We start from the raw sequence: 27715 nt of genomic DNA on the forward strand, positions 1-27715 counted from the left end.
TTATGACAGTCCCAATGAGGGAAAATCTGTATATAAACAGGGTGCCTTGCCATAAAAGTTTGGGTTTGTCCTGTCAAGATTTCCCCGGAACATTGTGTAGCAACCAATGGAAATCGGCTCCTCCCTACCAGGGATCAGCCTAGCTGGCTGCTAGATCGATCCGGACTCCAGACTGGTAACTATAACATCAACTGGCGGGACAGTGTGTTTGTGTGTGGTGTGACTGAATGCATATACTAATTACTGTATCTTCAATAAACACAGCATATTGCCTTCTCCCCTGAAAAAGATCTTGTGTACTTCTTATAAGCATAAGATTTTTGGTGGAGAATTGCAAAAGGGTGAAAACATGCACTGTGATGGTTGAACATACTGCTAAATATTGCTAAAAGGTATACCATACATACAAAGTAATCATTCAATTGTACACACCCCCGGTCGGAGAAGATACAGGCAATAGGGGGAGGATTAGAGTCCTAGCTCCAACCCATCTGTCGGGGAAAACTGGATAGGTGAATATACGCTCGGTCATAACGGGACCGAGCCCAAAGTGTAGACAGCATAGTGTTTCCCCCGCTCTGTCAGGCAGAATTCTTTTTAGTGGGTATAGACTTCTGTGTTTTGTAAGTCCCAGCATGAGCGTGGGCATGGAAAAGTTATAAAGGTAAAACAAATTCATTAAAGAAAATGTTTAGGCAGTATTTTCTATGCGAGACCCAACTCTGAAGAATAAAGGAGTGTGGGAAAATAACGGCAGCACCTGTGTAAGAAATGTTTAAAAGGAAGGAATCCAATGATGATACTTTGTTTGAGAGATTACTCCCCTTTTAAACAGATCTTGCTCTGTTAAGCCAAACTCTGAAGGATATGGGAGTTTGGGCAGTGTAGTATTTTTTTGTGAATGATATTGTGATTTCCCAATTTTAAAAGAAATGGTTAAGGAAAGGGACCAGGCGGGCCTCCTTGCTAAATTGGAAGTGGAACAACCTGTGTCCATGAAAAGGGAGGGTTCAGCAAGGAAAGTAGGGTCAGGCCCAGACAAGCAGGTAGGCAACCAAAAAAAAAAAATGGAAAACAGGTTGGAAGCCCTGAGGGCATAGTGGCAAAAAAGTAAGTATAGGCTTATGGAATTCAGATCCCTGGAACCCCACCATATTCTTGCCAGCAAGTTAAAGAAGTATGGGCTGGATGAATGGAGGATAAGGTGGATAAAAGCTGGCTAGATCGTCAGGCTCAACGGGAAGTGATCAATGGCTCCATGTCTAGTTGGCAGCCGGTATCAAGTGGAGTGCCCCAAGGGTCAGTCCTGGGGCCAATTTTGTTCAATATCTTCATTAATGACCTGGAGGATGGTGTGGACTGCACCCTCAGCAAGTTTACAGATGACACTAAACTGGGAGAAGTGGTAGATACGCTGGAGGGTAGGGAGAGGATAGAGGGCCCTAGACAAATTGGAGGATTGGGCCAAAAGAAACCTGATGAGGTTCAACAAGGACAAGTGCAGAGTCCTGCACTTAGGACGAAAGAAACCCATGCACTGCTACAGTCTAGGGACCGAATGTCTCGGCAGCAGTTCTGCAGAAAAGGACCTAGGGGTTACAGCAGACGAGAAGCTGGATATGAGTCAACAGTGTGCCCTTGTTGCCAAGAAGGCCAATGGCATTTTGGGTTATATAAGTAGGGAGCATTGCCAGATCAAGGGACGTGATCATTCCCCTCTATTCAGCATTGGTGAGGCCTCATCTGGAGTATGGTGTCCAGTTTTGGGCCCCACACTACAAGAAGGATGTGGAAAAATTGGAAAGAGTCCAGCGGAGGGCAACAAAACAAAACGATTAGGGGGCTGGAACACATGACTTATGAGGAGAGGCTGAGGGAACTGGGATTGTTTAGTCTACGGACGAGAAGAATGAGGGGGATAGCTGCTTTCAATTACCTGAAAGAGGGTTCCAAAAAGAGGATGGCTCTAGACTGTTCTCAGGGGTAGCAGATGACAGAACAAGGAGTAATGGTCTCAAGTTGCAGTGGGGGAGATTTAGGTTGGATATTAGGAAAAACTTTTTCACTAGGAGAGTGGTGAAGCACTGGAATGCGTTACCTAGGGAGGTGGTGGAATCTCCTTCCTTAGAGGTTTTTAAGGTTAGGCTTGACAAAGCCCTGGCTGGGATGATTTAGTTGGGAATCGGTCCTGCTTTGAGCAAGGGGTTGGACTAGATGACCTCCTGAGGGCCCTTCCAACCCTGATATTCTATGATTATGATTCTATGAATGGTGAAATCGGAGTTCATGAAGGTGTCATTTTGGGAGATTAACAGGCGATTAAAAAAAAGACTGAGAAGTTAACTCTACAGAGGCTAGAGGGAATTAAGCAGTTGAACATTGTAAAAATGTTAAAAAGGCAAAGGGTTATTGTAGCAGGGCAGAGGTAAACCCCTTAGATGCCCTGCTAAAAAGCTGGCTGCGCCCTGCTTTCTCGCAGGGAGGCCAGACGCAAGGGCCCAGGCACTTAGCAGGGAGCCCAGCTGCAGGCCCTAATAAGGGCTGGCTCAGAGTAATAAGCTGAGCCAAGTAGAGAGAGCTGGGCTGAGGTCTGGGAGGGCTATATAAATGCTGGAAGAAGCTCAGGAAGGAGACAGGAGGGCTACATCTCTGTCTCCTTACCAACTGACGGGAGCCTCAAAGGCCAGAAGACCCTGGGGAGGGTCTGTGAGGGAATAGCTGTTAGGGGAATTGGGGCTGCACAAAGCACTGTAAATAAAGACAGGCTGGTGAAACAGCTGAAGAAAGTGTTAGGACTCTTTATTTAACCAGCCCAAGCACAGGGCGCAGGCACAAGAGGGTGGACCCTGTGACAGTTATAGAAAGAGAACGCTTGGTTTCCTTTGCAGCATTCTGAAGGGAAAATGGGCTGTATTCCAAAGGAATGTCTGTAAAGAAGCCAGGCAGAGAGACAGTCTCATTTAAATCATTAGCCTATGAGCAATTTAGTGAAATTCGCTAAAAGAACATAAGGGGTTCCTAGTGGAACATAACTGCCCCCAAATGTATACAAATGTTATCTATGTACAGCTGTGTAAAAATTCAAGCAGTGCAAAGAATGTTCAGAAAAAAAGGAGTGTATAAATAGTGTGTGTAAATATGTGGAGTGTTTAAGACCTAAAGCAACACTCCTGGTTTGCAAAACTCTTGGTTTGTGGGTTTACGATGAATTGGTTTTGTTTTTAAATAATAGCACTAAAATCCATTTGACTCTTTCATTCAAAGTTGCAAAACTGAGAAATTTTTTGCCAGATACAGGTAACTAGTGTTGTTTGATTTGGTGTTTAGCGTTTAACCCTATAGGTACCTTAATGCTTTATAAAGTTCAATATCTTTTCAAAAAGACCAACGTCAAGGGTGTAGCAGGGCAGTCAAAACCCGGAGAATGGGAAAAAATTCTGGATTTGTTTTTTTGGTAACAAAATAGTAAATAAGAGCTGTAGTAAAAAATGAGATTTTTTTAAAAATAGACAGCGCCCCACACTGAACCTTAAGGTGGCTCTGTGTAATAAAACTGTCGCTTTGATAAGAGTATATAAAAACTGAGCACAAAAAAATACCAGTTACATCTTATGTACAAATTACTATGGCTAATGTTATACAAGTTAAACTATGGAAGGAATGTGCATTTTCCCCAGAATATGTGCAGTGTATATTGTAGAAGGGGTAGAAGAAATGCAAAAAACATACCATACTACTTAATTAAAATCCTATTAGAGCTCCACAGGGAGCCATGTGTTTTCTTTTTCAGATCGCTTGTGTGTTTTAGAAGCAGGAGTTAAAAGTGAAAGGTAAATCAAAACTCTGGTGGAAGTTGATTGGGTCCCTTTTAAGACAGAGTCTCTTAGCTGTGAATGGCTTTAAATCCAAAAGCATGCCAAAAAGCATCTGTGTTAATGTAAATTACCTAACTGATAAAGGAAGAAAAGAACAGCCCATAAAGGGCAGCACAAAGAAGTCAAACCAAAGGACAAGAAGGGAGACAGGTAGATCAGAGGAAGGTAAAGACACTAGTAGAAATGCCAGCCCCTACCGACCCCCACTCTTTAAGAGTACTGCTAGGAGGACTCAATCTTCTTAGACCACACATTTATAAATATGCTAAAATAACTCACCCATTATGGAAACTGATAAAAAAAGACAAGACGGGAAAAAACAACAAGACTCCGCTTTAACCCTGCTAAAACAGAAGGCTCTCACAGCCCCCGCCCTGCGTTTCCCTGATGAATCACAGCCCTTTGTTAAGAAACAAATGAATGTTTGGTAGCTAATAACATGGCTTTGGCTGCCACAGTTACAAAATATTTAAAAAGTGAACCTACAAATGGGAAAAAAGGGGTCACTCACTAGAATCAAAATGGACAGGCCCTTACTCCATAGTGGATCGCCTTAGCCCATTGAAATGGGTCCATGTTTCACAAATTAAACTGTTTACATAAATAATGATGTTTGAATTCTTTGCAGAGAAGGACATCCCGGAACCCGAGCATGAGGCACTGCTTCACCATGACAAGTTTAATCCACTAAAAATGAGACTCTAGTGTAAGGTCTGGCTTCACCTGCTTCTGGAAACTTTTAGTGCCCCGATAATTAAAGCAATTATAAAAAAAAATGCAGCCCTCCTTATAAGCCAAGATTTCAGGAATAACTCACTCCCTGCCAACCGATCATGGATTCCTACCCGCGATCCAGTAATCCCCATGGAATGGTATAATAAAAATACTAGCTAACTCTTAAAACCCTTAGGAAATACCAATATGTATGCCTGAAAAATAGGGTTAAAATAGAGGGTCCTTATGAAAATATCACTTGGAGTTCCAGCTACCCAAAATTACCGTATCCGTAAAATAAGCCTGTTAAACAATACTAACAGTTATTGTGGAATACTGTCCAATACCCCATAGTAAATTAAACCTATGTTTCCCAGACACATGCTCCAAAACCTGGACCAAAAAATATGCATTAGAAAAAAAATTCAGTGCACCCTAGGAAAAAAAAATCACTATATAAACAAGGTGCCTTGACATGAAACTTTGGGTTCGTCCTGCCAAGACTTCTCCGGAGCATCGTGTCAAGACCAATGGAATACGGCTCCTCCCTACCGGCGATCAACCTAGCTGCCCACTAGATTGATCTGGACTCTGGACTCGTAACTATAACATCGACTGGCGGGACAGTGTATGCGTGTGTGGTATGATTGAATGTGTATGATAACTGTTGTATCTTCAGTAAATGCAGCTTATTGCCTTTTCCCCTGAAAAAGATCCTGTGTGCTTCTTATAAGTACAAGAATATGAAGTTGTGAGAATTGTGTAGTATGGTTGTCACTAAAACATGCTGTAAATTGGGGGAATCGGCCAGATATTCGCTCCACAGAGGCAAGAGCAAGGAAAGTAACCAATGCCCGGGCGGGGTGTCAGCCCATCCACAGCCATTGTCCCGCAAGGGAGCTATCATGCAATGACTCACCTGCATGAGGCCACACTAGGGGAATTGTTCAACCTTGCTTGGATAGACTCATAAATGCTCACCTGACTCTCAAGTCAGGGGGATGGGGGGGGCAAATCCACGAGGGAAGAAAGGACATGATAAAAGGGAAAGACATTTGCCATGCTGGCTCTCTCTCTTCCACCTACATGTACAGACACCACCCACCCCCACACGACTGAAGCACTGATCAAAGGGGAGAGCCTGACTGAAAAGTAACCAGCCAGCCTGTGGTGAGAAGCATTCAAGTTTGTAAGGACACTGAAAGTGTTAAGATCAGCTTAGAATGCATTTTGCTTTTATTTCATTTGACCAAATCTGACTTGTTATGCTTTGACTTATAATCACTTAAAATCTATCTTTATAGCTAATAACTCTGTTTGTTTATTCTTCCTGAAGCAGTGTGTCTGGTTTGAAGTGTGTCAGAGGCTTCCCTTGGGATAACAAGCCTGGTACAGATGAATCACTTTGTTAAATTGACAAACTTATATAAGTTTGCAGCATCCAGTCGGCATTAATGGACGCTGAAAGATGGAGGGTCCTAGGGTTGTGTCTGGGACCGGAGATACTGGCTAGTGTCATTCTCTTGCCAGTAGCTGGGAGCAGCTTACATACCAAAGGCTGTGCGTGAACAGCCCAGGAGTGGGGGTTCTCACAGCAAAGCAGGGTAAGGCTGGGTCCCAGAGTCAAGGATTGGAGAGGCCTAGCAGATCACCAGTCCAGATAACGCCAGAGGGGAACGTCACAGTGGCGCAGCGAGCAGAGTGTATGTACGGCTTATTACTCCAAGTGAAGTTCACACTTTAAGCACTGAGATTTGTAGTTTTAAGTGAGTCTTAAGTGCAGGGGCTAAGGACAGTCAGGAGGAGGTCACAGTTTTGCTCTGTTTGCTTATTTCGGGAAAGGGAAGTAAGAAAGAACAGGAAAGCAGGAAAATGAGTGAAAGCAGAGAACTGATTGTGAAACTGGAGATTTGTAGGCTTCAGTCTGCAGAAAAGGAGAGGGGAGCACCAGAGATTATTTCAACTGCAAGAACTGGAGATAAAAGAAAAAGAGAGAGAAGAAAGAGAAAGACAGAGAGAGCAAAAACACCAACTGGACCTGCTATAGAAGCAGAACCAGAACCCCCCGACCCCAACAAGTCCCATCAATCCAAAAATCCACAAATGGGAACACTCATGTCCTGCATACAGTGAGACCAACGATATCGCAGAATATCTGACTACCTTCGAAAGGCTGTAATACGTGAAATCGCTGATAAGAGAGTTCCTACCCTGATTGCGAAATTAACTGGTAAAACTTGAACTGTATTCAATGGAATGCCTATTGAACCTGCTTTAGACTACTGCAAATGTAAAGATACTGTTTTGTTTTGTCAGATTACCTCTGAAACATATAGAGTTAAATTTAGGACTCTTAAGATGGATATTTGTATGAGTAATGGGGAATATGTAAACAAAATGAAAGATTTGTTGGGAAAACGGGTGAGGGGTAGAGAGGTAGCAAGTTTGTCGCTCAAAATCATTTCCTAAGCACGTGTAAAGCTGATGTAAGGCAGTGTCTGTGGGACAAAGATGTCAAGTCTGTGGAGGATTTGGCTTTTTTAACTCATGCCTTCGAACAGAATCAGACGTCTATTGGGGGCAGGCCGCAGAAAGAGGGGTTTAAAACTGGTGGGAAGGGAGGATCCCATTTTGCCCCTGGGAAGAGAGAAGGGGGTTGGGAGCCTAAACACTCTCTTACCCAAGAACATTCCTCTAACCCTCATCCCAAATCTCCTGTAAAAGCAGAAGAGTGCAGAAGGTGCTATAAGTGTAATTCCACTGATCACCTGAGGAATAAATCACAGAATACCACGGTTGGAAGGGCCCTCATGAGGTCATCTAGTCCAACCCCCTGCTCAAAGCAGGACCGATCCTCAACTAAATCAACCCAGCCAGGGCTTTGTGAAGCCTGACCTTAAAAACCTCTGAGGAAGGAGATTCCACCACCTCCCTAGGTAACGTATTCCAGTGCTTCTCCACCCTCCTAGTGAAAAAGTTTTGCCTAATATCCAACCTAAACACCCTTCTCTCCCACTTGAGACAATTACTCCTTGTTCTGTCAATAAATGCCCTGTGCTAGGAGGAAGCAGGCAACCAATAGCTCATGTTAGTTCTGTTGTCCTCAGCACAGAACCCCCCAAATAACTGAAACCTATCATATGGGCTCTCTGAGGTTAACCTCTGCAGAACCAGATATGGAGCATGTTAAGGCTGTCCAAATTGATGGCAGGGAATACTTGGGGCAGGGGGATACAGGGGCTCAGATCTCTCTGGTCAGAGAGAGTGTGGTCCCAAATGCCAGTATGTTGCCTGGCCAAATGGCAGAGATTGTGGGGATGGGTGAAAGCAAATTCCTCATACCACTAGCTAAAAATCCATGTGGTTTGGGAAGTGTTTTGACTGTGGGGGTAATGGAACACCTTCTATTCTACCTGCTCCTTGGTAATGATTTTTTCCACGTAGCTCAGGTTAAAGTATTTACCTGCAGCAGGAGGGAGTGTTATGCTGGGACCCCCGAGGGAAAGGGTAAGGTCTCAGGAACTGCTGAGAGAATGGGAGAGTGTCTCCTTGATTCTTCTGCAGCTGGGGGAAGCCACATGCTTCCAGGTGAGAGGGTGGTTGAGACCAACTCCTGCACTGCAGCTGGAAGTAACACCGCATCAGGAAGGGATGGGGGTGTAATGCCTGCCAGGGAAAGATCTGTCCAGGTTGTTAGCTGCCAGAAGGTCACAGCTGAAGCAGAGGGAAACACACACTCTAGGGAGCATATAGCAATGTGTCCCAGAGGAGGTCCCAGAGAAGGGGCAGGGGATCTCAGAAACCGCTCAGGTGGTGAGGATTCCTGTGACTCTAACACAGGGAAGTAGGGTGCTTCCAAGTATGGGAGAGGCCGAGACAAGCTCCTTTCCAGCAGAAGTCAACATGGCTTAAGGACAGAGGCAGGAGAGGTGTCACCTGTAATTAAGGAAACTGTCCCAGTTGTTAGCTGGCAGAGTATTGCAGATGAAGAAGAGACGGATCCCTTCTTACAGAGCACAGAGAAATGTGTTTTATGAGGAGGCCCAGAGGAGGAAATGGGGGAAGGAATACTGGGAGTACAGGAATATCTCCTCACTAGTCACTTGAGGCAGGATGCCCAGGACACTAGGAGGATGGCACTCAGCCTGTGACCCAGGTTTTGAGAAGGAACTGTGTAACTGACTTCCCAGAGGGGAGCAGTCACACAGCTGACTTCTCGGGGACAGAGAAAGGAGTGGCGGAGGGTACCCCAATCCAGGTCCCAATTTTTCAGGATGCTATTTCTGATAAGTTTTTGGAAAGCAAAGTTTTACATCAAGATGCAGCTCCAACGGCCTATCACAGCAGAGGAGTTGAGACCAGGAAATTGCCATGTGGTAGTTTGACAGAATACAAACGACCCAACAGACAGAGAAGGGGGTGTTTGCCCCCAGGCTGGTGAGAGACAGGGAGCAGTTATGGGAGAGCTACTGGGAAAGGGTGAATCTGATCAAAGGGTAAACACATCTAGCCCAGACAGCACAGATCACAGCCCTCTAGGGCGCAGGGAAGGACTCAGTGCTAGGAGGGGGGAAACACAAGGTAACCCCAAAAGGGGAGCTGAATTTTCTGCATACGTAAAGTCCTGGGGTTGGGAGATTGCTCCCAAAGGGCCAGACAATGTGCAGGATCCCCATGAACAACTATCTTATCAGACCCTGAGGCACCAAAATTCCAGAAATATGATTAAATTAAGAGCTCACACAGAAGGGAACACTGGAGGGAAGGAAAAGCCAGTGACTGATTAAATGGGAGAAAGTCAAAGGAAATCATGGGTAATGAATAAACTAACCTCAAACTAGAATATCTGAACAGAGGGCGTGGTATCATAAAGATACTTGTAAACACCCAAAAACTTTGGTATTAATGTTAATTTTTGGGGATAAGAATTTTGACACAGATGATAAACCTTATGATAATGCTACTTTTCAATTAAGATTTAAACCTGTTCACAGGTTATCACAGCAGAAAAACCCCTAAAAAAACCTGGTTTGCTGTGTGTGAATGGGGAAACTGCCTTCGAACTAGTCAGGGACTAACTCTCTTGCAGTAAACTAAGGTGGGAGAGGTGACACATTCTATACCTTGGGGAAGCATGCCGTAACCCCCGTTTTTCTCATTTCCATATATTCCCAATCTTATGTATAAAGCATGCCTTGTAAAGTATCTGCTGAAACTCATTTCTCTATCCATACAGGTATATCATTAATGCATATGACGTTATGAGAATTGTGTAGCATGGTTGTCACTAAAACATGCTGTAAGTTGGGGGAAATCAGCCAGATATTGGCTCCCCAGAGGCAACAGCAAGGAAAGTAACCAATGTCTGAGTGGGGTGTCAACCCATCAACAGCCACTGTCCAGCAAGGAAGCTACATTGCAATGACTGACCTGCATGAGGCCACACCACGGGAATTGCTCAACTTTGCTTGGAGAGACTCATAAACGCTCACCTGACTCTGAATTGAGGGTGGGGGGGCAGGAAAGCCATGCGGGAAGAAAGGACATGATAAAAGGGAGACATTTGCCATGCTGGCTCTCTCTCTTCCACCTACATCTACAGACATCACTAAGCGACTAAAGTGCTGATCAAAGGGGACAGCCTGACTGAAAAGTAACCAGCCAGCCTGGGTTAAAAGCATCTAAGTTTGTAAGGACACTGAAAGTGTTAAGATCAGCTTAGAATGTGTTTTGCTTTTATTTCATTTGACCAAATCAGACTTGTTATGCTTTGATTTATAATCATTTAACATCTATCTTTATAGCTAATAAATCTCTTTGTTTATTCTACCTGAAGCAGCGTGTTTGGTTTGAAGTATATCAAAGGCTCCCCTTTAGGTAACAAGCCTGGTACAGATGAATTTCTTTGTTAAATTGACAAACTTATACAACCTTGCATCATCCAGCGAGCACTACTGGACACTGCAAGATGGCAGTTCCTAGGGTTGTGTCTGGGACCAGAGAATGACCAGTGTCATTCGCTTGCCAGTAACTGGGAAAAGCTTACATGCCAGAGGCTGTGCGTGAACAGCCCAGGAGTGGGGGTTCTCACAGCAGAGCAGGGTAAGGCTGGCTCCCAGAGTCAAGGATTGGAGAGGCCTAGCAGATGACCAGTGCAGATAACACCGGAGGGGAACGTCACACCAGTGTGTTTGGATTAAAGTCTGTGGGGAATTCCGTTTGGGATAACAAGGCTGGTGCATGTCATTTTCCACTGCTGAAATGAAAGATTTAATATGAGCTTGTGCTGTTCAGTAGTGTGCTGGATGGTGCAAGAGGCACATTTCTGGGGGAAAGTCTGGCACTTGACAATTTGCTGGTGTTCTCCTGAGGCGTAATTCATGAGTGTCTGGCTAGCAGCACTCAGTACCGTGTAGCTAGGAGAGAGTTACATGCTGGAGACGGGGTGTTTACTGGCCAAGAGGGGCTGTTCTCACAGTCAAACAGTGGAAAAGGTACCCCAAGTTGGAGAACTGAGTGGATACAGCTGTTCAACAGTCCAGACTGTACTCTGGGTAATGTCACAGAAACTCATTATAACAGAGCCTCTTACAACGCAGAGAAAATAAATCCATGTCCCAGAAATTGAAGACTGCAGACAGAGGGCAAGTCTCCCTGGCACTGCTTCTTGCTGACAGAGGTCCAGAGACAATGAGAGAGTCCTGGGGAAGCTGGGAACAGTAAGCATGGGCTGGTGGGGTTCAGTGGAGAAAAGGAACAGGAAGGGCAGGGATATCACTGAATGCAGGATCTCAACATATCAGGATAACATATATTGCAGCCCATTGGAAAACATAATCCCAACTATTCATATAAAATGATAGGGTCTAAATTAGTTGTTTCCACTCAAGAGACAGACCTTGGAGTCATTGTGGATAGTTCTCTGAAAACATCCGCTCAATGTGCAGCGGCCGTCAAAAAAAACAACCAGAACGCTGGAATCATTAAGAAAGGGATAGATAATAACAGAGAAAATATCATATTGCCTCTATATAAATCCATGGTACACCCACATCTTGAATACTGGGAGCAGATGTGATCACCCCATCTCAAAAAGAGATTTTTGGAATTGGAAAAGGTTCAGAAAAGGGGAACAGAAATTATTAGGGGTATGAAACAGATTCCGTATATGGAGAGATTAAAAAGACTGGAACTTTTCAGCTTGGAAAAGAGACGAAGAAGAGGAGATATGATAGAAGTCTATAAACTCAAGACTGCTGTGGAGAAAGTAAATAATAAACTGTTATTTACTCCTCCTCCTAACACAAGAACTGAGAGTCTCCCAATTAAAGTACTAGGCAGCAGATTTAAAACAAACTAAAGGAAGTATTTCTTCACACAATGGACAGTCAACCTGCTGAACTCTTTGCCAGAGGAAGTTGTGAAGGCCAAGACTATAACAGGGTTCAAAAAAAGAACAAGATAAATTCATGGAGGATAGGCCCATGAATGGCCATTAGCCACAATGGACAGGGATGGTGTCCCTAACCTCTCCTTGCCATAAGATGGGCAACAGGAGATGAATCACTTGACTGCCTGTTCTATTCATTCCTTCTGGGACACGTGACATTGGCCACTCTCAGAAGACAGGATACTGGGCTAGCTGGACCTTTGATCTGACCCAGTATGGCCAGATTTATGTACTAGGGAATCTAATGAGTCCAGCGCAATGGGAGGGAGTGGGAAAGTCCCTGCTGTTGAGAACACTGGGAAATTAGAAGCTACAATTCAGGAGCAACAGACTATGTAGTCTGGAAAAGCAGAATGTGAAAAATAAGAATTGGGTCATGTGATTTCAGGAATGCTGCACTCCAAGATCCAAGGAATCTGCAGAGAAGAGAGATTGTGGCTACCGCACATGGTGAAGGGGGAGCAAAGACTCTCCAGGTCTAAAGAAGTTTCACTAGCAACCTAGGCCATTTTCACATGCACGGGGGCTATCCAGACCTGTGAGGCGTTGTGTCATCTGTAATCCTGGGTGAGATTCAGTGTTCTGCTGTTGGAGCTCCCTTGTCTGGATTCCCCCAGCCAGCATTCAAGGTCTGTGTGATAAGTAACCTGGACCAGCAAGCTCTGACTCCAGCAGCCTGCTTGTTACACCCCAAGCACATTCTGGTCTGGGTGGAGAAGGCTCAGGGTTTGAGAGAAAGTCAGGGGTAGGAACCTTCTGTTGGTTATGCTGAACCTAACCCCCAGTTTTATTTCAGCAAACAGGAGATATTTGACACTGTGAGATACTGCTCCTGTGCTCTGTTCCCAAAGTGTTCTGTAAAAGGAGAGGGTAGAGTGGTATTGTGTGTGTCAGTGGCATGTTGGGGTGATGCAGAAACATGGCAGAGTAGAGGTGGCATTGTGGGGCTGGCGTGAACCTTATCTCTTCATTTCCCCTTTCAAGAATCGAGAGCACAGGAATCCTTACCCAGCAAGGTCACATTCTCATAGTTCTTCTGCATGACGTCTCTGTAGAGGGCTCTCTGAGCGGGGTCCACCAGAGCCCACTCTTCTACACAGCCACCTCCTCGAAGGTCACCAGCCTCTGAAAGAGCAAGAGACCCACACTCACTACCTCCTGCCCCACTCACAGCCCCACTATTCGTGGGGGAGAGGAGCCCATCAAATGGAAGCTCTGGGAGGCTCACAGTCAACAGAGTCGCACCCCTATCCCACTCACAGCATCCAGGAAACGCCAGGGTGAGGAGATGAAGAGAGAGCCCCTCCTCTCCCGCAGCAGATCCATCACACTCCTACCAACCACAGAGTGATACAGGAGATGGAGCCCCTATCAGGGTCCAGGGAGAGCTCCCTGGTAGGAAGCCCAACACCCTCCTCCTTGTGAGGAGCTGGATATGAAGCGAGGGGCAGCTTCCCTGACCCTGACTGGTGAGTGGTCCTTTCAAATCTCAGCGCTGCCGCTGATTAGCAGGATCAGGCTCCAGCACTATGAGTCTGGTCCGTTTTCCCAGCCCCATGTAGGTGGGTTATTTTCTGTTCAACAAATTAGGGCATTTCCACCTCCCAACCTCATGGGTCTGTTCCTAGAATCTAGGCCACTTATTAAACAACTCCCAGCAGGTCTGCCACCCCCTGGCCTCCTCCCTTTCTCCACCCTGTGCATTTCCTGCCCCGCTCCAACCTCCAAACCAGACGGTGCAAACCTTCCCCTCTCCGGTGTATTTGCTGTCCCTCTCCCTCCTGCAGGAACCCCCCAAACACCCTGCCCCCCCCCCCATAATCCCTATATGAGCTGGCTCCGCTGCAGCCATTTCTCTCCCTTGTCCCATGGGAGGACGGGATCAGCTGGAGGGAAACTTGGGCGTCGTTCTGCAGCCTGGCAGGGCGAGAAGGGCAGTTGTGGAGGTTTAGGAACGGGCTTTAGTTCATTTCACATCAGGACTCCCCCAGGCTCTTTCCCTGCAGACAGACAGCCTAGATTCTGCCATGCTGGGAGCAGGCTTGTTCTCTGTATTACAGTGTAGATGTGGCCCCTCCTGCCAGGCTAAGCCACAGAGAGATTTTCAAACTCCCTTCTCCCTCCCCTCACTCGGTAACAAAGTCTCTGAACACAAGGCTAGAAAAAAGCGGAACCGAAGGAGTCACTTCCCCGCCCCGCGTCTCCTCCCACCCCCACGCCGGGGGCAGCCAGGTTGGGGGATGGCTCCGGGCTCCAACTTCCCCCGACACCGGGACAAATCGCTGCGGATCAAACGGGGGGGGGGGGGGGGAATCCCGCCGCCCCCCCCCGGGAGGAGAGTTTCAATGGACATGTGAGGAGGAGGGAGAGACGGGGGGGGATCAGGGGAGACGAGAGAGCGGATCGGGGGGGGGGGGGGGAGTTTACAGCCACGTGGGAGCTGCCGAGAGAGAAAAGGGGAGAACTGGGGGCATTTGTGCCAGTTGGGGGGGGCAAGGGGCACAAACAGGGACAGGATCCAATTAACTCCCCCCCCACTCCCCCCTCCCGGGGAATTTCCTGGCTGCACAGAGACAGTCCAACCCCCCCCCCCGCCCGACACCCCTCTCCCCGCAGGGACCCCCCCCGCCGGGCCCCAGTCTCTGCCCCCCCATCCCAGCCGTGCCGGGGGCAGAGTCACTTTCCTGCCCCCCCCCGCGGGGTCTCCCACTCACCGGGGCGGGGGCGGGCAGAGCCCGGGGCTGGTCCCAGCTGGAGAAAGCCCCCCGCCGGCCGGGCACGGGGGGGTTAATGACAGAGCCCCCCCCCAGTACAGACCCCAGGACGCAGCCGCATCTGCTCGGCCCGGGCTCCCGCCTCACACGCAGCGGAAATGACGTTGGGCGCGGGGGGAGGAGCACGGGCGGGGCTCGCACGGAGCATGCGCAGTAATAACAGCCGCTGAAACCCGAACCCCTTAGCCGGGCCGGGGAGGGCGGAAGCGGCCCCGGGGCAGGCTGGGAGATGTAGTTCCTGACTCTCTCGGAACGGAAGAGACGTGGAGGGCGGGGCAACCCGGCTGCGGTGGCGCGCGGGGCGCTGCGGCTCTGCCGGTCTCGAGCGGGGCCGCTGGAGTCGGCGCTGGAGCAGAGTTTTAGGTCGCCCGGCTCTGGGCATGCGCAGATCGGGGTGGGGGCGTTGAGCATGCGCAGATCGGGGGGGTGGGCGGAGAGCCGGGCATGCACAGATAGGAGGAGGAGGGAGTCGGACGTGCGGGGAGGAGAGCCGGGCATGCGCAGATCGGGGGGGGGGGGGGAGAGTCGGCCATGCGCAGAGCGGGGAGGAGAGTCGGGCATGCGCAGATAGGGGGAGGGGGGGGGAGTGGCGGGCATGCGCAGATCGGGGCGGCGCTGCAGCCTCCAGGTAGCGGAGCGAGCCCCGGGGGCGGGGCCGGGCGGTGACTCTGCCCCGTGTCCGGGGGGGGCCCGGCCTCTCGCAGCGCCGGGATCTGCCCCCGGGGGGGGGGGCGGGGGGAGACCTGAGGGAAGGGGGGAGGGAAAATGTCGGCGCAGCCCGGACGTGCCCGGGGGGGGGGGGCTGAGATCCCCTCGGATTTACCGCTGGCCCCCCCCCGCGGGACCCCCCGCTCCCGCCCTACCCCCTTTCTCTCCCCACAGCAGCGAGGGGGAGCCCGGGTGACCCCCCCCATCCCCCACCTCCCTGAGACGGGCTCTGCCCCCCCCCCGTACCCCGTTTCCTCCCCCCTTCGCCCGTGGCCAGTTCAGGTCTCCGGTCTGGGGTGTCCCCTGCCCCCCATTTTCCCTGCAGGGACGTGTCCTTCGTGCCCCGTTGTCTCCTCCCTCCTGAAATACCGACAGCGAATCCTTGGCAGTCTCCCCGCTTTCCCCCCGGTGCCGGACTGAGATCAGGGGCCCCCCGCGTGCCGGGCGCTGCCCAGACCCCGACCGAGTTTGGGGCCCTCGTTGCGCCAGGCCCTGCATCAGCCCGAGCTGAAATCAGGCCCCCGTCGTGCCGGGTGCTGCAGAGACGGGGAAACAAAACCAGGGACCTTGTTCCTGGCGCGGCAGAGACGTCAAGCGAGATCTGAGCCCGCTGTTGTGCCAGGAAAACTGAGACCTGGACCGAGATCACGGCCCCCCCCTTGTGCCGGGCAGCGCCCCACTGGGCTCTTTAGAGACCTTGACTGAGATCCGTGTCCCCGCTGGGCCTGGCCCTGCACTGACCCCATCTCTGCACTGCCATTAAAAAACCCCAGCTGGCCCAGGCTCCCAGGGCTCAGGCCAAGGGGCTGTTTATTTGCAGTGTAGATGTCTGGGCTCGGGCTGGAGGACCCTGCGAGGTGGGCGGGGGCCAGACCTTGGGCAGCAGCCCAGGCCGGACCATCGACACCCCCCATTCAACAGCCCCGCAGCCTGAGCCCTGTGAGCCCATATCCGCGGGCACGGGCCGGCCGCCGGTGCCCACCTGCAGCGTAGACGTGCCCACAGCGACCGAGAGTCCTTGCCCCAAAAAGCTCAAAAGCTAAATCGCGCAAATGGTGGGCGGCTGCTCTTCATTTTACACATGGGGAAACTGAAACGCAGAGAGCTGAAGTAATTTGCTCAAGTTCGCATGGAGAATTTGGGGCGAAACTGGGAACCGAACCCAGATTGTTTGAATCCTTGCCTCTCCCCTTAACCCCAAGCCCAGCGTGTGTGTGTACAGCCTTGTTGTGGTCTGAGTGTTTGCCTTGCCTTGGCTTCCAAGGGAGGTTGTGGAATTTCCTTCATGGGAGGTTTTGAAGACCAGGTTAGAGGTAGACCAGTCTGGGAATGTCTAGGGATACTTGCAAAAAGAAAAGGAGGACTTGTGGCACCTTAGAGACTAACCAATTTATTCTTGCCTCACCACAGGAGGCTTGAGTAGACGACCTCTCAAGATCCCTTCCAGGCCTACATTGAAATAATTCCCTTTTGTGCTGTGTCATGTTCTAGCCTGAGCGGTTTTGCATGGTGCCATTTGGACCTGTGATGCACCATGTTGTGTTGCAGAGTTTTATGGAGCATTGTTTTGCCTCAGCTTGTGTTGTGCCGGCGTTGTGTTGGTTTGAATTCAGCTCTTTTCCATTGTTTACTTTTGTCCTAGGGTGTCTTAGTTTGCATTGTGTTGCTTTCTTTTCCTTTGTATTGTCATTTCGTGCTGTGGAGTGTAGTTTTTTGTTGTTTTTTTGTCTGAAGTGCCTGACATTATGTTGTGGTGGGTTTTATTCTGTATGTTGTGTTTTTATACATATATATTGCATAGCATCATAGAAATGTAGGGTTGGAGAGGACCTCAAGATGTCATCAAGTCCAGCACTCTCTGCCAAGGCAGGTCCGAGTATATGTAGATTTTCTCTGACAGAGGTTTCTCCTACCTGTTCTTAAAAACTTCCAGGGAAAGAGACTTGGCAGCCGCCCTTTTAAGACTATTCCAGAGCTCACCTACCTTAGCTCTGCTGACACCCACACAGATTTTAGTGGTGAGCAGCTCTGGAGAGAGAGGAGACCCCAGTGAGTGGGCAGCTGCTTAAATAGACTAAAGTTGGGAGGAGAAACATTGATGCGTGCCAGGTCACCCAGGCCGTCCGTGACAGAGTTAGAAATAGATCTCAGTTCTAGTGCCACCGTACTGCTGTTGTGGGTACTGAAGGTCTCTGCCACGCTGGTGTTTTAGGCACTGGTGCAAACCCTTAGTACAGACAGAATTTACACTAGTGCGCTCTGGCACTGGTGCACCATGTCCCAGTTTGAAGGTTTGGAGTGTGGGTTTGTGTGGAGGGCGGGGGCAGTGACCTCACTGAGGCCTGGGGCTGGCTGAACAGTGCAGCTGGTAACGGAGGGGCAGCAGTGATTGCTGGAGGTATGAGCCAGGAGCACAGCCCCACAGGAGTGCGCACTGACTTCTCCTGACCCAGGACACCCACCCCCAGCTGTGTGCAGGGACTGCAGCTGAGCTGCCCTGCCAGGACAGCCTATGCATCCCTGGACAAACCACCTCTTTCTGCAGCCTAATACAATGGGGTCTGGGGACCTTTCCAAGCTGCGGGTGACGGGGCTCTGGAGTTAGCAGGATCTGTTCCTCATGCTGTCACTGACCTGCTTGTTGACCTTGGAAGTCACAGCCCCTCTCTCTTTTCTTTCTACCCATTGTCTATGTGGATTGTGATCTCTTTGGGGCAAGGACTGTCCCTCTCTGCCTCTGCAGTGCCCAGCACAATGGGGGTGCTGATCTCAGTCAGGTTCTCTGCCATGCGCAGCACAATGGGGCCCTGATCTCCATCAGTGTCTGTGCAACGCAAGGCACAGTTTATAGACTCACAGACATTAAGGCCAGAAGGGACCATCCTGATCATCTAGTCTGACCTCCTGCACATCGCAGGCCAGAGAACCTCACTCACCGACTCCTGTAATAGACCCCGAACCTTGGGCTGAGTTAAAGAAGTCCTCAAATCATTATTTAAAGACTTCAAGTTACAAAAAAAATCCACCTTTTACATGAGTTTAAACCTGCAAATGACACATGTCATGCCCCATGCTGCAGAGGAAGGCAAAATAAAAAAAAAAAAAAACCCCAGGGTCTCTGCCAATCTGAGTCTGGGCAAAATCCCTTCCCATCCCCAAATATGGCGATCAATTAGACCCTGAGCATGTGGGCGAGACCCAGCAGCCAGACACTTGGGAATGAATTCTCTGTAGTAACTCAGAGCCCTCCCCATCTAGTGTCCCATCACCGGCCTTTGGAGATATTTGCTGCAAGCTGTTGCAGATTGACTACACGCCATTTTAGGCAGTCCCATCCTACCAATCCCTCCAGAAAGGTATCGAGCTCAGTCTTGAAGCCAGTTTGTTTTTTTCCCCCCACTGCTTCCCTTGGAGGCTGTTCCAAAACTTCACTCTGATGGTTAGAAACCTTCGCCTATTTTCGAACCAGAACTTATTGATGGCCAATATCCATTTATTCTAGGCCAACGTTGGTGCTTAACCTAGATAACTCCTCTCCTCCCTGGTATTTATTCTTCTGATGTATTTATAGAGAGCAATCATATCTCCCCTCAGCCTTCTTTTGGTTACGCTAAACAGGCCAAGATCTTTGAGTCTCCTCTCCAAGGGCAGGTTTTCCATTCCTCGGATCATCCTAGTAGCCCTTCTCTGCACCTATTTCAATTTGAATTCATCCTTCTTAAACATGGAAGACAAGAATGGTCCACAGTATTTCAGATGAGGTCTCATCACTGCTTGTATAACAGTACCAATCCTTCCCTGTGTCTACTGGAAATACCTCGCCTGATGCATCCTAGTACTGCATTAACCTATTTCACAGCTGCATCACATTGGCAGCTCCTAATTATCCTGTGATCAACCAATACACCTAGGTCTTTCTTCTCCTCTGTCACTTCCAACTGATAAATCCCCAGCTTATTGCAAAAATTCTTGTTGTTAGTCCCTAAGTGCATAATTTTGCACTATTAATTTTCATCCCATTTTCTATTACTCCAGTTTTCAAGGTCATGCAGATCTTCTTGGATGATATTCCTGTCGTCCTCCAGATTGGCAATCCCTCCCAGCTTTGTGCGTCACCCCCACTTTTTTTGCCAGGGTCACGAATAAAAATGTTGAATAAGATTTGGTCCGAAGACTAATCTCTGAGGAACTCCACTTGTAACCTTCTTCCAGCCTGACAACTCACCGTTCAGTATGACTCCTTGTAGTCTCCCTTGTAACCAATTCCTTATCAACCTTTCAGTTCTCATATTAATCTCCATCTTCTCCAATGTAAAGAATAGTTTCCCATATGGAACTGTATCAAATGCCTTACTGATATCCAGATAGATGAGAGCTACTGCATTTCCTTTGTCCAAAAAATTAGTTCCCCTCTCACAGAAGGAGATCAGGTTTTCCTGGCACGATCTACCTTTTGTAACACCATGTTTTATTTATTTATAGTGCTGAAGGCTAGAATAGGTTGAGAGTGGTCACATGGAAGTGGGGGAAGGGATGGCAGACATTGTGGAGGTGGGGGAAGGGATGCGATGTTGGAGGTGTATCTGGGACTGTGTTTTGTAGGAGTCCATGTCCCTGCTCCCTGTGGCCGTGGTGCCTTCCGTACCAAAGCAGCATGTCAGCAGAGCAGACGTACACACCATAGCTCCATCTGGAACACGCGGCATTCACTGCCAGACGGGATGGGTGATTTTTCAGGGGCCCAGCTTGATATGCTTGGCTGGGGTGGATTCAGTTGGACGGGGGTCTGGGGCTCTGATAGTTTGGGATGTTCCCTTTTTGCGTTGTCAGTTCTTTCCCTTTGTTGTTTTACCCCCGCCTGTGCCCAAAGCCGCTCTCTTCTTAACTTGCTTTGGTTATTTCAGTTCCAGTTTTTAAATGGGATCTAGTAATTGCAAAGCTGAATGAAAGATAAACCAAACAGAACCATTTGAATTTTGGCACATAGCTGGCAGGACTATACCTCGTGAGGGTACGCTGTAATTACCTGGATACCGATAGCGTTTTCTGGTGGGGTGGATAAAGCAATGTCAAAGAACCAAAGTGCTTTTTAGGGCGAAAGCGCTCGTCAGGTGTTTGCTCTCTAGGGAGCATGTCACCGGCCAGGGCTTGCAGACTTTCAGGAGTCGTGTGCTGGATTGTATTTAGTAATTTCAAAATAAAAGGTTAAGATGGCTGGTTCACAATAGCCAATGAAATCTTGGAAACAATTATGCAAATAGATCCCAATGCCATTAGAACACCATGGTATTAATACTGATTCAAAACCGAAAATGAAATTTCCAGATAAACGCATGAGAAATGAACTGAGCCCTAATTTCCATGTCTTAATGCCTGAAATTTTGACACTCGCTCACACCATCTTTTTTGTTTTTTAAAACGGATGCACAACACACAGTCAAGTTAATTAATGAAAGCACACTAATTATTGACTGATTTGTGTTGCATACGCATCTGATTAAGAACTTAATTAAAACTGTACCACTGTAAGTGGAAATGCATCAACACAGCTTAGCTCCAATGTGTTTAAATGTGAATGAAAAGTTTCTAAGCTAAATACATGGCAGGATGGTAAACGGGGGAAAATACACAGAAGTGCCTCTACCCAGTCCTGTTGACTTCTTGTCCCAACCCCCCATGAGTTCTGGCCTCCTGGTCAACTCGCCTCCCAGTCCCACATCAGCTGTGCCCTCTCCCAGCCTAAAACCCTTCTACTGCAGTTTTTCATCCCCCTCGTCCAGGCAGGGGGTTGGTGCTGCTGCCCCAAGGCACCTGCATCAATCACTGTCTCACATACTGGGGCTCTTTAGATTTCAGGGAACGATTTATCAGAGTTACTGACTCTGGGAAGTGGGAGAGAGGAGAGGGTGAGAGGAAGTTTGCTCCCCACACTCTATAGGGGCATGTTCAACCCTGGTAGTCTCCATGTTACCTCATCCTCCATCCTCCCCCATGTGTCTCTCCTCGTGTGTGAGAGTGTCACCTTCTGATCATAATGCCATTGGCCTCAGCAGAGCTCCTAGACAGGAGCTACATCACAATGGGGTTATGGTACTGAGAGTCAAATACATCACAGGGAGGCTGTAATTATCCTCAAAGCAGGCGTTACAGTCTAGGAAGTGAAAGAATTAAAGTGCTTCATTACTTAAAGGTACATTTGAAAGGATTGGATTTTTATTAATAAATTGCAGTAATGTTGATTTCACTCTACACACACAGATGAAAAAATATTTATATAGGTAAAATACAGAAATGGTTCTGGAGATATTCGAGTTTGATTGAAGGATATTTACACTGTATATTTTGCATGTGACATTGTCAATTTGTGTTTGAACCATTATAAAGATTTGGCTCTTTGAATCTCAGCGTTTACTGAAATTAAATAATTGTTGTCTGACCACCCTATAACTTCCCACAACGCTGAACATTGAAATTGTAAACATTGAAAAACGGGCTTAAAAATAAATACTCATATCATCATTTGAAATTTGGAAAAAAAAAAATTGACAAAATGAATTTTGTGAAACCCACTTAAGAGCAATCGTAATGTGCTAGGGGATGGAAATTCACAGCTAAGGCACCCAGCCTTAATTCTGCCCTGTAGTGACTCCAGTTAATCGCCATAGGGCTAAGAATAAGGCATTTTACTCTATAAAGTTCCAGATTAGATTATACTGATTTGTAAAGACACATGAGATCTTTCTCTCAGGGTATCAACTTCACTGGGTTGTTTCTTTTATTGGTAATTCCCAAAAGTCAATAGATAGAATGTTATTTATCAGTTATGAAGTGGCCGTTTCAGATTTCTGGCGAGTGTCTCTTATTTTGCACTAGGGGCCAGGTCCTTCGAGCGACGGGACCTTGGTTTCATTTTAACTTATGCATGCTCAGCAGTTTCTGGAATGTGGTTCAAAGTATTTACATGTTTCCCTGGCCTGTTCTTAAAAGTGTTGCTAGAGAAAGTGAGGAGGGGCAGAAATTCACTGCAGAATGAGGAGCTGAGTCTCTTCGGTATTTATAGCTCATCGGAAGGAGGACCGGGATTGTTGGGTGTCTGATGATTTAATAATAAACACACAAATATCATAGTTCGTAATGAATTTTCACCTTCTAATTCCCATAACCTACTAATTTTCCCTGGCTGCCCCCAGCAGTCTGGGGAGGGAGTACTAGTAAACTCCTTTGGCCAGTGTGGAACCTAAGGCACAAGGATCTTTCAGTGGCTGGCTCAAAGTCATCCAGAGTGAAATTCATTTCACTGGAAAAATCCCTAGTTGCTGGTCTCTGCAGAGGAGTGAGGAGGTGAATTCCATCCCCCATTCCTGGGCATGGACCCCCCCACCCACACTCTTTGCCCCAATCTCAGACACGACCCCAGCCTTCCCTTGCAGTGATGGACCCAGTTGATGCTGCCAGAGCCATCTGCCCTGGGACCTACAGGAAGGCAGATTCTCCAGAACTGCTACCACACTCCCCATGCTGTACTGGAGTTGCCCTGACTTTCCAGTCTGCAGATGGGTCTAGTTGTTTGCGGACCCCTCCCCGTGTACCCACCACACATGAAGGTGGTCCCTCATATAGGACACAAGCATACCCAGGGGCAGAAGGGATATGTAGTTTCTTCCAGGGGCTTGAAAATGTTTGGTTAAAAGTCCTGAGCTCTGTCTTCCTGTTTGTCTTCTGCCACTTTCAGATCTCTTGGAGAGACCCAGGTGAGTCTAGGTTTAAGAACCTATTAAAATACCTCTCTTTGATATCCTGTGACCAGCATGGCTTTTCCCTTTGTACCCCCTCCCACTCTCACCTCCCCCTCAGCTGAGACACTCCCATGTGATGGGAAAATAAGGGAGTTCAGTCCTGTCACTGGATTGGGTCTTGCCAGCACTAACAGGAGAGAAAGCCTGTGTGCATTAATGACAGCAGCAGCTCTGGGACTTGGAGACATAGGGTGAAGAGATGGGAGTGAGCAGGTGATGTTTGTGCAGGGTGTGGGTTACTCATGTGGGAATTCTGCGCCACTGCGTATGCACAGAATTCACGTCCAGCGCAGAAGTTTATTTATTTATTTTGAATGAAGAAAATACATTGTGCCCGAGAAGTGCTGCAGTTCTGCCAATCGCCCACCACAGGTCCCCGTGGCATCAGAACAGAGAGCAGGGTTCTTCTTGGTGGGAAATTGTTGCCCTGAGCTGTACCCCAAATGGGAAGAGAGTTAGTGGATACAACTTGGGAGAGTCCTGAGACACGGTTGCCTCTGGGGGTGGGGACAGAGTGGTCGTTCTCCCCTCGCAAGAGGGTGTGGAAGGGGCACAGGAGGAGCGAGTGTCCCACATGGAGACTGACCTGCCCCCGGTTACCCAGTCCCAGCCGCTTTTGCCCCCCACCATACTCCAAACCTCTTCACCCCTCCAACTATCAGCTGCCAGTCTTCCCGCGCTGCTACCCCTTCCTGACTGGCAGAGAATCTCTAAGCCGGGAGTGGCAAACTTTTTGGCCCGACAGCCACATCTGGGTGGGGAAACTGTATGCAGGGCCACGAATCTAGGGCTGGGGATTGGGGTGTGGGAGGGAGTGCAGTGTGCAGGAAGGGGTTCAGGGCAAGGGGTTGGGGTGCAGGAGGAGGCTCAGGGCAGTGGGTTGGGGTGCAGCAGGGGTAGAGCAGGTGCTCAAGGCAGGGTGTTGGGGTGCAGGAGGGGGTGTGGACTATGGGGGGGCTCAGAGCAGGAGGTTGGGGTGCGGCAGAGGGCTCAGGGCAGGGGATTGGGGTTTCAGGGTGCAGGAGGTGTTCGGCCCAGCACCGCTTATCTTGAGCGGCTCCATGGTGGCTGCGTCGTTTAGTGGGACTAAGGCAGGCTTCTTGCCTCCCCTGGCCCTGCACCGCTCCCGGAAGTGGCCAGCATCTCCAGCAGTGGCTCCTGGCGGTGGGTTGGGGCAGCCCTCGCCAGTGGGTACCACCCCCAAAGATGCCATTGGTGCAGTTCCCCATTCCCGGCCAATGGGAGCTGCGGGGAACGGTGCCTGCAGGCGAGGGCAGTGAAAGCCAATTGTCTGAAGCCCCCTTTAGTCACCGACGAAGCAACATCCCAGATGGAAATAATAGAACTTTTGGAAGATTGAAATCCTTTCAGAAGGCAGCGGGGACCCTTTCTTTCTGGAAATCTGTACCAAAGGTTAAATACCCCAGAGGTACAGCCCTAAAATTAATTTCGATGTTTCCCTCAACCTATCTTTGCAAGTCTCTTTTCTCGACACTCAAACATGTGAAATCCAAGCACCGATCCATGTTGACAGACAGCCACTTAAGAGAACTGCTGCGTGTGAGCACAACTGAACACAAACCAAACTTCGAGGGAATTGTTGAAAGCAAGGATTGGCAGAAGTCCCACTAAGTAAAAGATTAAGTTTATTATTGTTTACTATACATTATAAATGTATAATAAATATACATTATATAAGTTGATAATGTATGTGTGTGCATATGTATGTATATAATCGTTACATATGAATGAGGCTCTTTGGCAATGTACATTGGTAAATTCTGGCTCCTTCAAAGGCTCAGGTTTGCCACCCGTGATCTAGACCGTCACGGACAGGTGTTTGTCCATCCTGCTCTTAAAAATCCCAAATGATGGAGATTCCACAACCTCCCTAGGCAATTTATTCCAGTGCTTCACCACCCTGACAGTTAGGAAGTTTTTCCTAATGTTCAACCTAAACCGCCCTTGCTGCAATTTAAGCCCATTGCTTCTTGTCCTATCCGCAGAGGTTAAGAAGAACAATTTTTCTCCCTTCTCCTTGTAACAACCTTTTATGTACTTGAAAACTGTGATCGTGTCCATTCTGTCTTCTCTTCTCCTGACTGAACAAACCCAATTTTTGCAATCTTCCCTCATAGGTCATGTTTTCTAGACCTTTAATAATTTTTGTTGCTCTTTTCTGGACTTTCTCCAATTTGTCCACGTCTTTCCTGAAATGTGACACCCAGAACTGGACACAGTACTCCAGTTGAGGCCTAATCAGTGCGGAGTAGAGCGGAAGAATTACTTCTTGTGTCTTGTTTCAGAAGGGTAGCTGTGAAAGTCCGTTTCAGAACAAACAACGAGGAGTCTTGTGGTCTGAAGAAGTGGGTCATAGCCCACGAAAGCTTATGCTCTAATAAATGTGTTAGTCTTTAAGGTGCCACAAGACTCCTCATTGTTCTTGTGTCTTGCTGACAATACTCCTGCTAATACATCCCAGAATGATGTTTGATTTTTTTGCAACAGCGTTACACTGTTGACTTATATTTAGCTTGTGATCCACTATGACCCCCAAATCCCTTTCCGCAGTACTCCTTCCTAGTCATTTCCCATTTTGTGTGTGTGCAACTGATTGTTCTTTCCTAAGTGGAGTAATTTGCATTTGTCCTTATTGAATTTCATCCTTTTTACTTCAGATCATTTCTCCAGTTTGTCCAGATCATTTTGAATTTTAATCCTCTCCTCCAAAGCACTTGCAAGCCCTCCCAGCTTGATATTATCCGCAAACTTGATAAGTGTAATTGAGAGCCTCTGTTACTGGGAGGGTTTCACCATGTCTCAGAGGGTTCCACCCTGGTGGGAGGGGGCTAGGCCTGTACTGGAATAAGGTCACTCTGTGCTTCACAGTTTGGCAGAACCTAGAATGTCCATTAGCAGGGAAAAATCCTGGGGGGAATTGGCTTGTGGAATGGACAAAAGCCCCATCTGAATTCTCTCACATTCCCTTCTCGCCCTGGCAGGCTACAGAATAACGTCCACGTTTCACTGCAGATCATCCCATCCTCCCAGGGGGAAGGAAATGGCTGCAATGGATCTGACTCAGGTAAGGGATTATGAGGGAGCTGGTGGTGGGTTCTGCTTGGAGGGAGAGGAGCAGTAAATGCATAGGAGGGTGGGAGCTTCTCTTCTGGCAGGAAATATCTAGGGTTGAGAAAGGGAGGGGACAGGATGTGACAAATCTGCTGAGACTTTTGTAATCTTGGGAGTGATGGGTTGTCACCCCTGGGGTGCAGTCTGGGGGCTTCTGGGAACCACTGTGCCCTCTAACCCTCAAGGTGGGCTGGCCCTTCTCACACTGCTTTGCTGGAGTTTCAGCCAGCCTCTCCAAACCCTCTTATCACCCAACATGACAGCAGGTGGCAGCATATATCCAACTAAGCTACCTGAGTGCTTTACCTAAGTCACTCAAGGACAGATGGAAGACAACAGCCAATTTCCCAGCTCCCCAGTTTTGCACCCATGCTGGAGTATAAACCCAGAATTATACCGTCTTCAACCGGACAGGGATCTGTACAATATAAACTCATGAGTATAGTTTTTCTTCCCCTTGATATGGGAAAGAGATGCACAACAAGCTTGTGTTAACCAAGCTGAGATTTTTTTCTCCTCAGACACTTCACTCAAAATACACTGGCTAAGATAAAGCATAAAACAAGTTTATTAGCTACAGAAAGATAGATTTTAAGTGATTATAACAGATAGCAAACAGATCAAAGCAGGATACTTAGCAAATAAACAAAAATGCAAACTAAGCCTAGCATGCTAGATAGATAGGACATGAATTAGCAATTTGTCACCTTGACTGATGATACAAGCAGTTCACCAAGTTTCCATACACAGGCTAGAAATCCCTTTAGCCTGGGACCAGCACTTTTGCCAGCTCAGTCTTTGTTCCTCAGGCGTTTCCAGGAGTTCTCTTGTGTGGGGAGTGAGGCCAAGAGATGATGTCACACCCCACATTCATATAGCTTTTCCATATGGTGGGAACCCTTTGTTCCAAAGTCAGTTACCAGTCCACTTTGTGGAAAAATACAGGTACCAAAATGGAGTTCAGTGTCATGTGGTCTGGTCACATGCCCTAGCATGCCCTGCTGAGTCATAATATCCATGACTCATAGGCTGGCAGAAGGCTATTCACGGGAAGGCTAAGCTATTCCATGGTCCATTATCTTTGTTGATGAGCCAGCCGCACTTGTCGAGCTTCTTCGTTGTTGTACCTGAAAGGCTAGTTATGGGTATTACCCAGAGTGAGCACATTTGAAATGCAGATATATATAGACAATATCGGTAACTCCAGATACAAACATGATACATGGACACAAAAAGGATAATCCTATTCAGCAAATCATAACTTTT

General features: G+C 48.1%; 4 protein-coding genes and 1 pseudogene across 22 annotated transcripts in view; 2 read left to right on the top strand and 3 right to left on the bottom strand.

The window, feature by feature from the left end:
- LOC122463947 (zinc finger protein 501-like) overlaps window positions 1-14847 on the bottom strand; it is a 200335-nt gene extending 185488 nt beyond the window's left edge. Inside the window, exon 1 of one of the 2 annotated variants that reach the window (XM_043537516.1) lies at window positions 14754-14847. The gene's annotated coding sequence lies outside the window, so the exon portion shown is untranslated. The remainder of the gene's footprint in view (window positions 1-14753) is intronic. The other variant, XM_043537514.1, reaches the window with a different exon arrangement.
- LOC119564595 (zinc finger protein 883) overlaps window positions 1-15132 on the bottom strand; it is a 1467279-nt gene extending 1452147 nt beyond the window's left edge. For 3 of the 17 annotated variants that reach the window (XM_043537428.1, XM_043537446.1, XM_043537427.1), the window contains exons 1-2: window positions 14873-15127; window positions 13048-13162 (exon numbers count right to left, since the gene is read on the bottom strand). In XM_043537428.1, coding sequence (XP_043393363.1) covers window positions 13048-13081 — 34 coding nt within the window. In that variant the 5' untranslated portion in view covers window positions 13082-13162; window positions 14873-15127. Of the gene's footprint in view, window positions 1-13047; window positions 13169-13871; window positions 13914-14753 lie in introns of those variants that run through there. The other 14 variants (XM_043537449.1, XM_043537448.1, XM_043537451.1 and 11 more) reach the window with 12 other exon arrangements.
- Window positions 1-27715, top strand: part of LOC102943236 (zinc finger protein 883) — a 2438435-nt gene that overhangs the window by 2334347 nt on the left and 76373 nt on the right. The gene's annotated exons all lie outside the window — the stretch shown is intronic.
- The window catches only part of LOC102945014 (zinc finger protein 883-like), a 705100-nt gene that overhangs the window by 162088 nt on the left and 515297 nt on the right, over window positions 1-27715 (top strand). The gene's annotated exons all lie outside the window — the stretch shown is intronic.
- The window catches only part of LOC102934537, a 1094240-nt pseudogene that overhangs the window by 70590 nt on the left and 995935 nt on the right, over window positions 1-27715 (bottom strand).

This window comes from Chelonia mydas, chromosome 28, assembly GCF_015237465.2.
Source record: "Chelonia mydas isolate rCheMyd1 chromosome 28, rCheMyd1.pri.v2, whole genome shotgun sequence".
Lineage (NCBI taxonomy): Eukaryota > Metazoa > Chordata > Testudines > Cheloniidae > Chelonia > Chelonia mydas.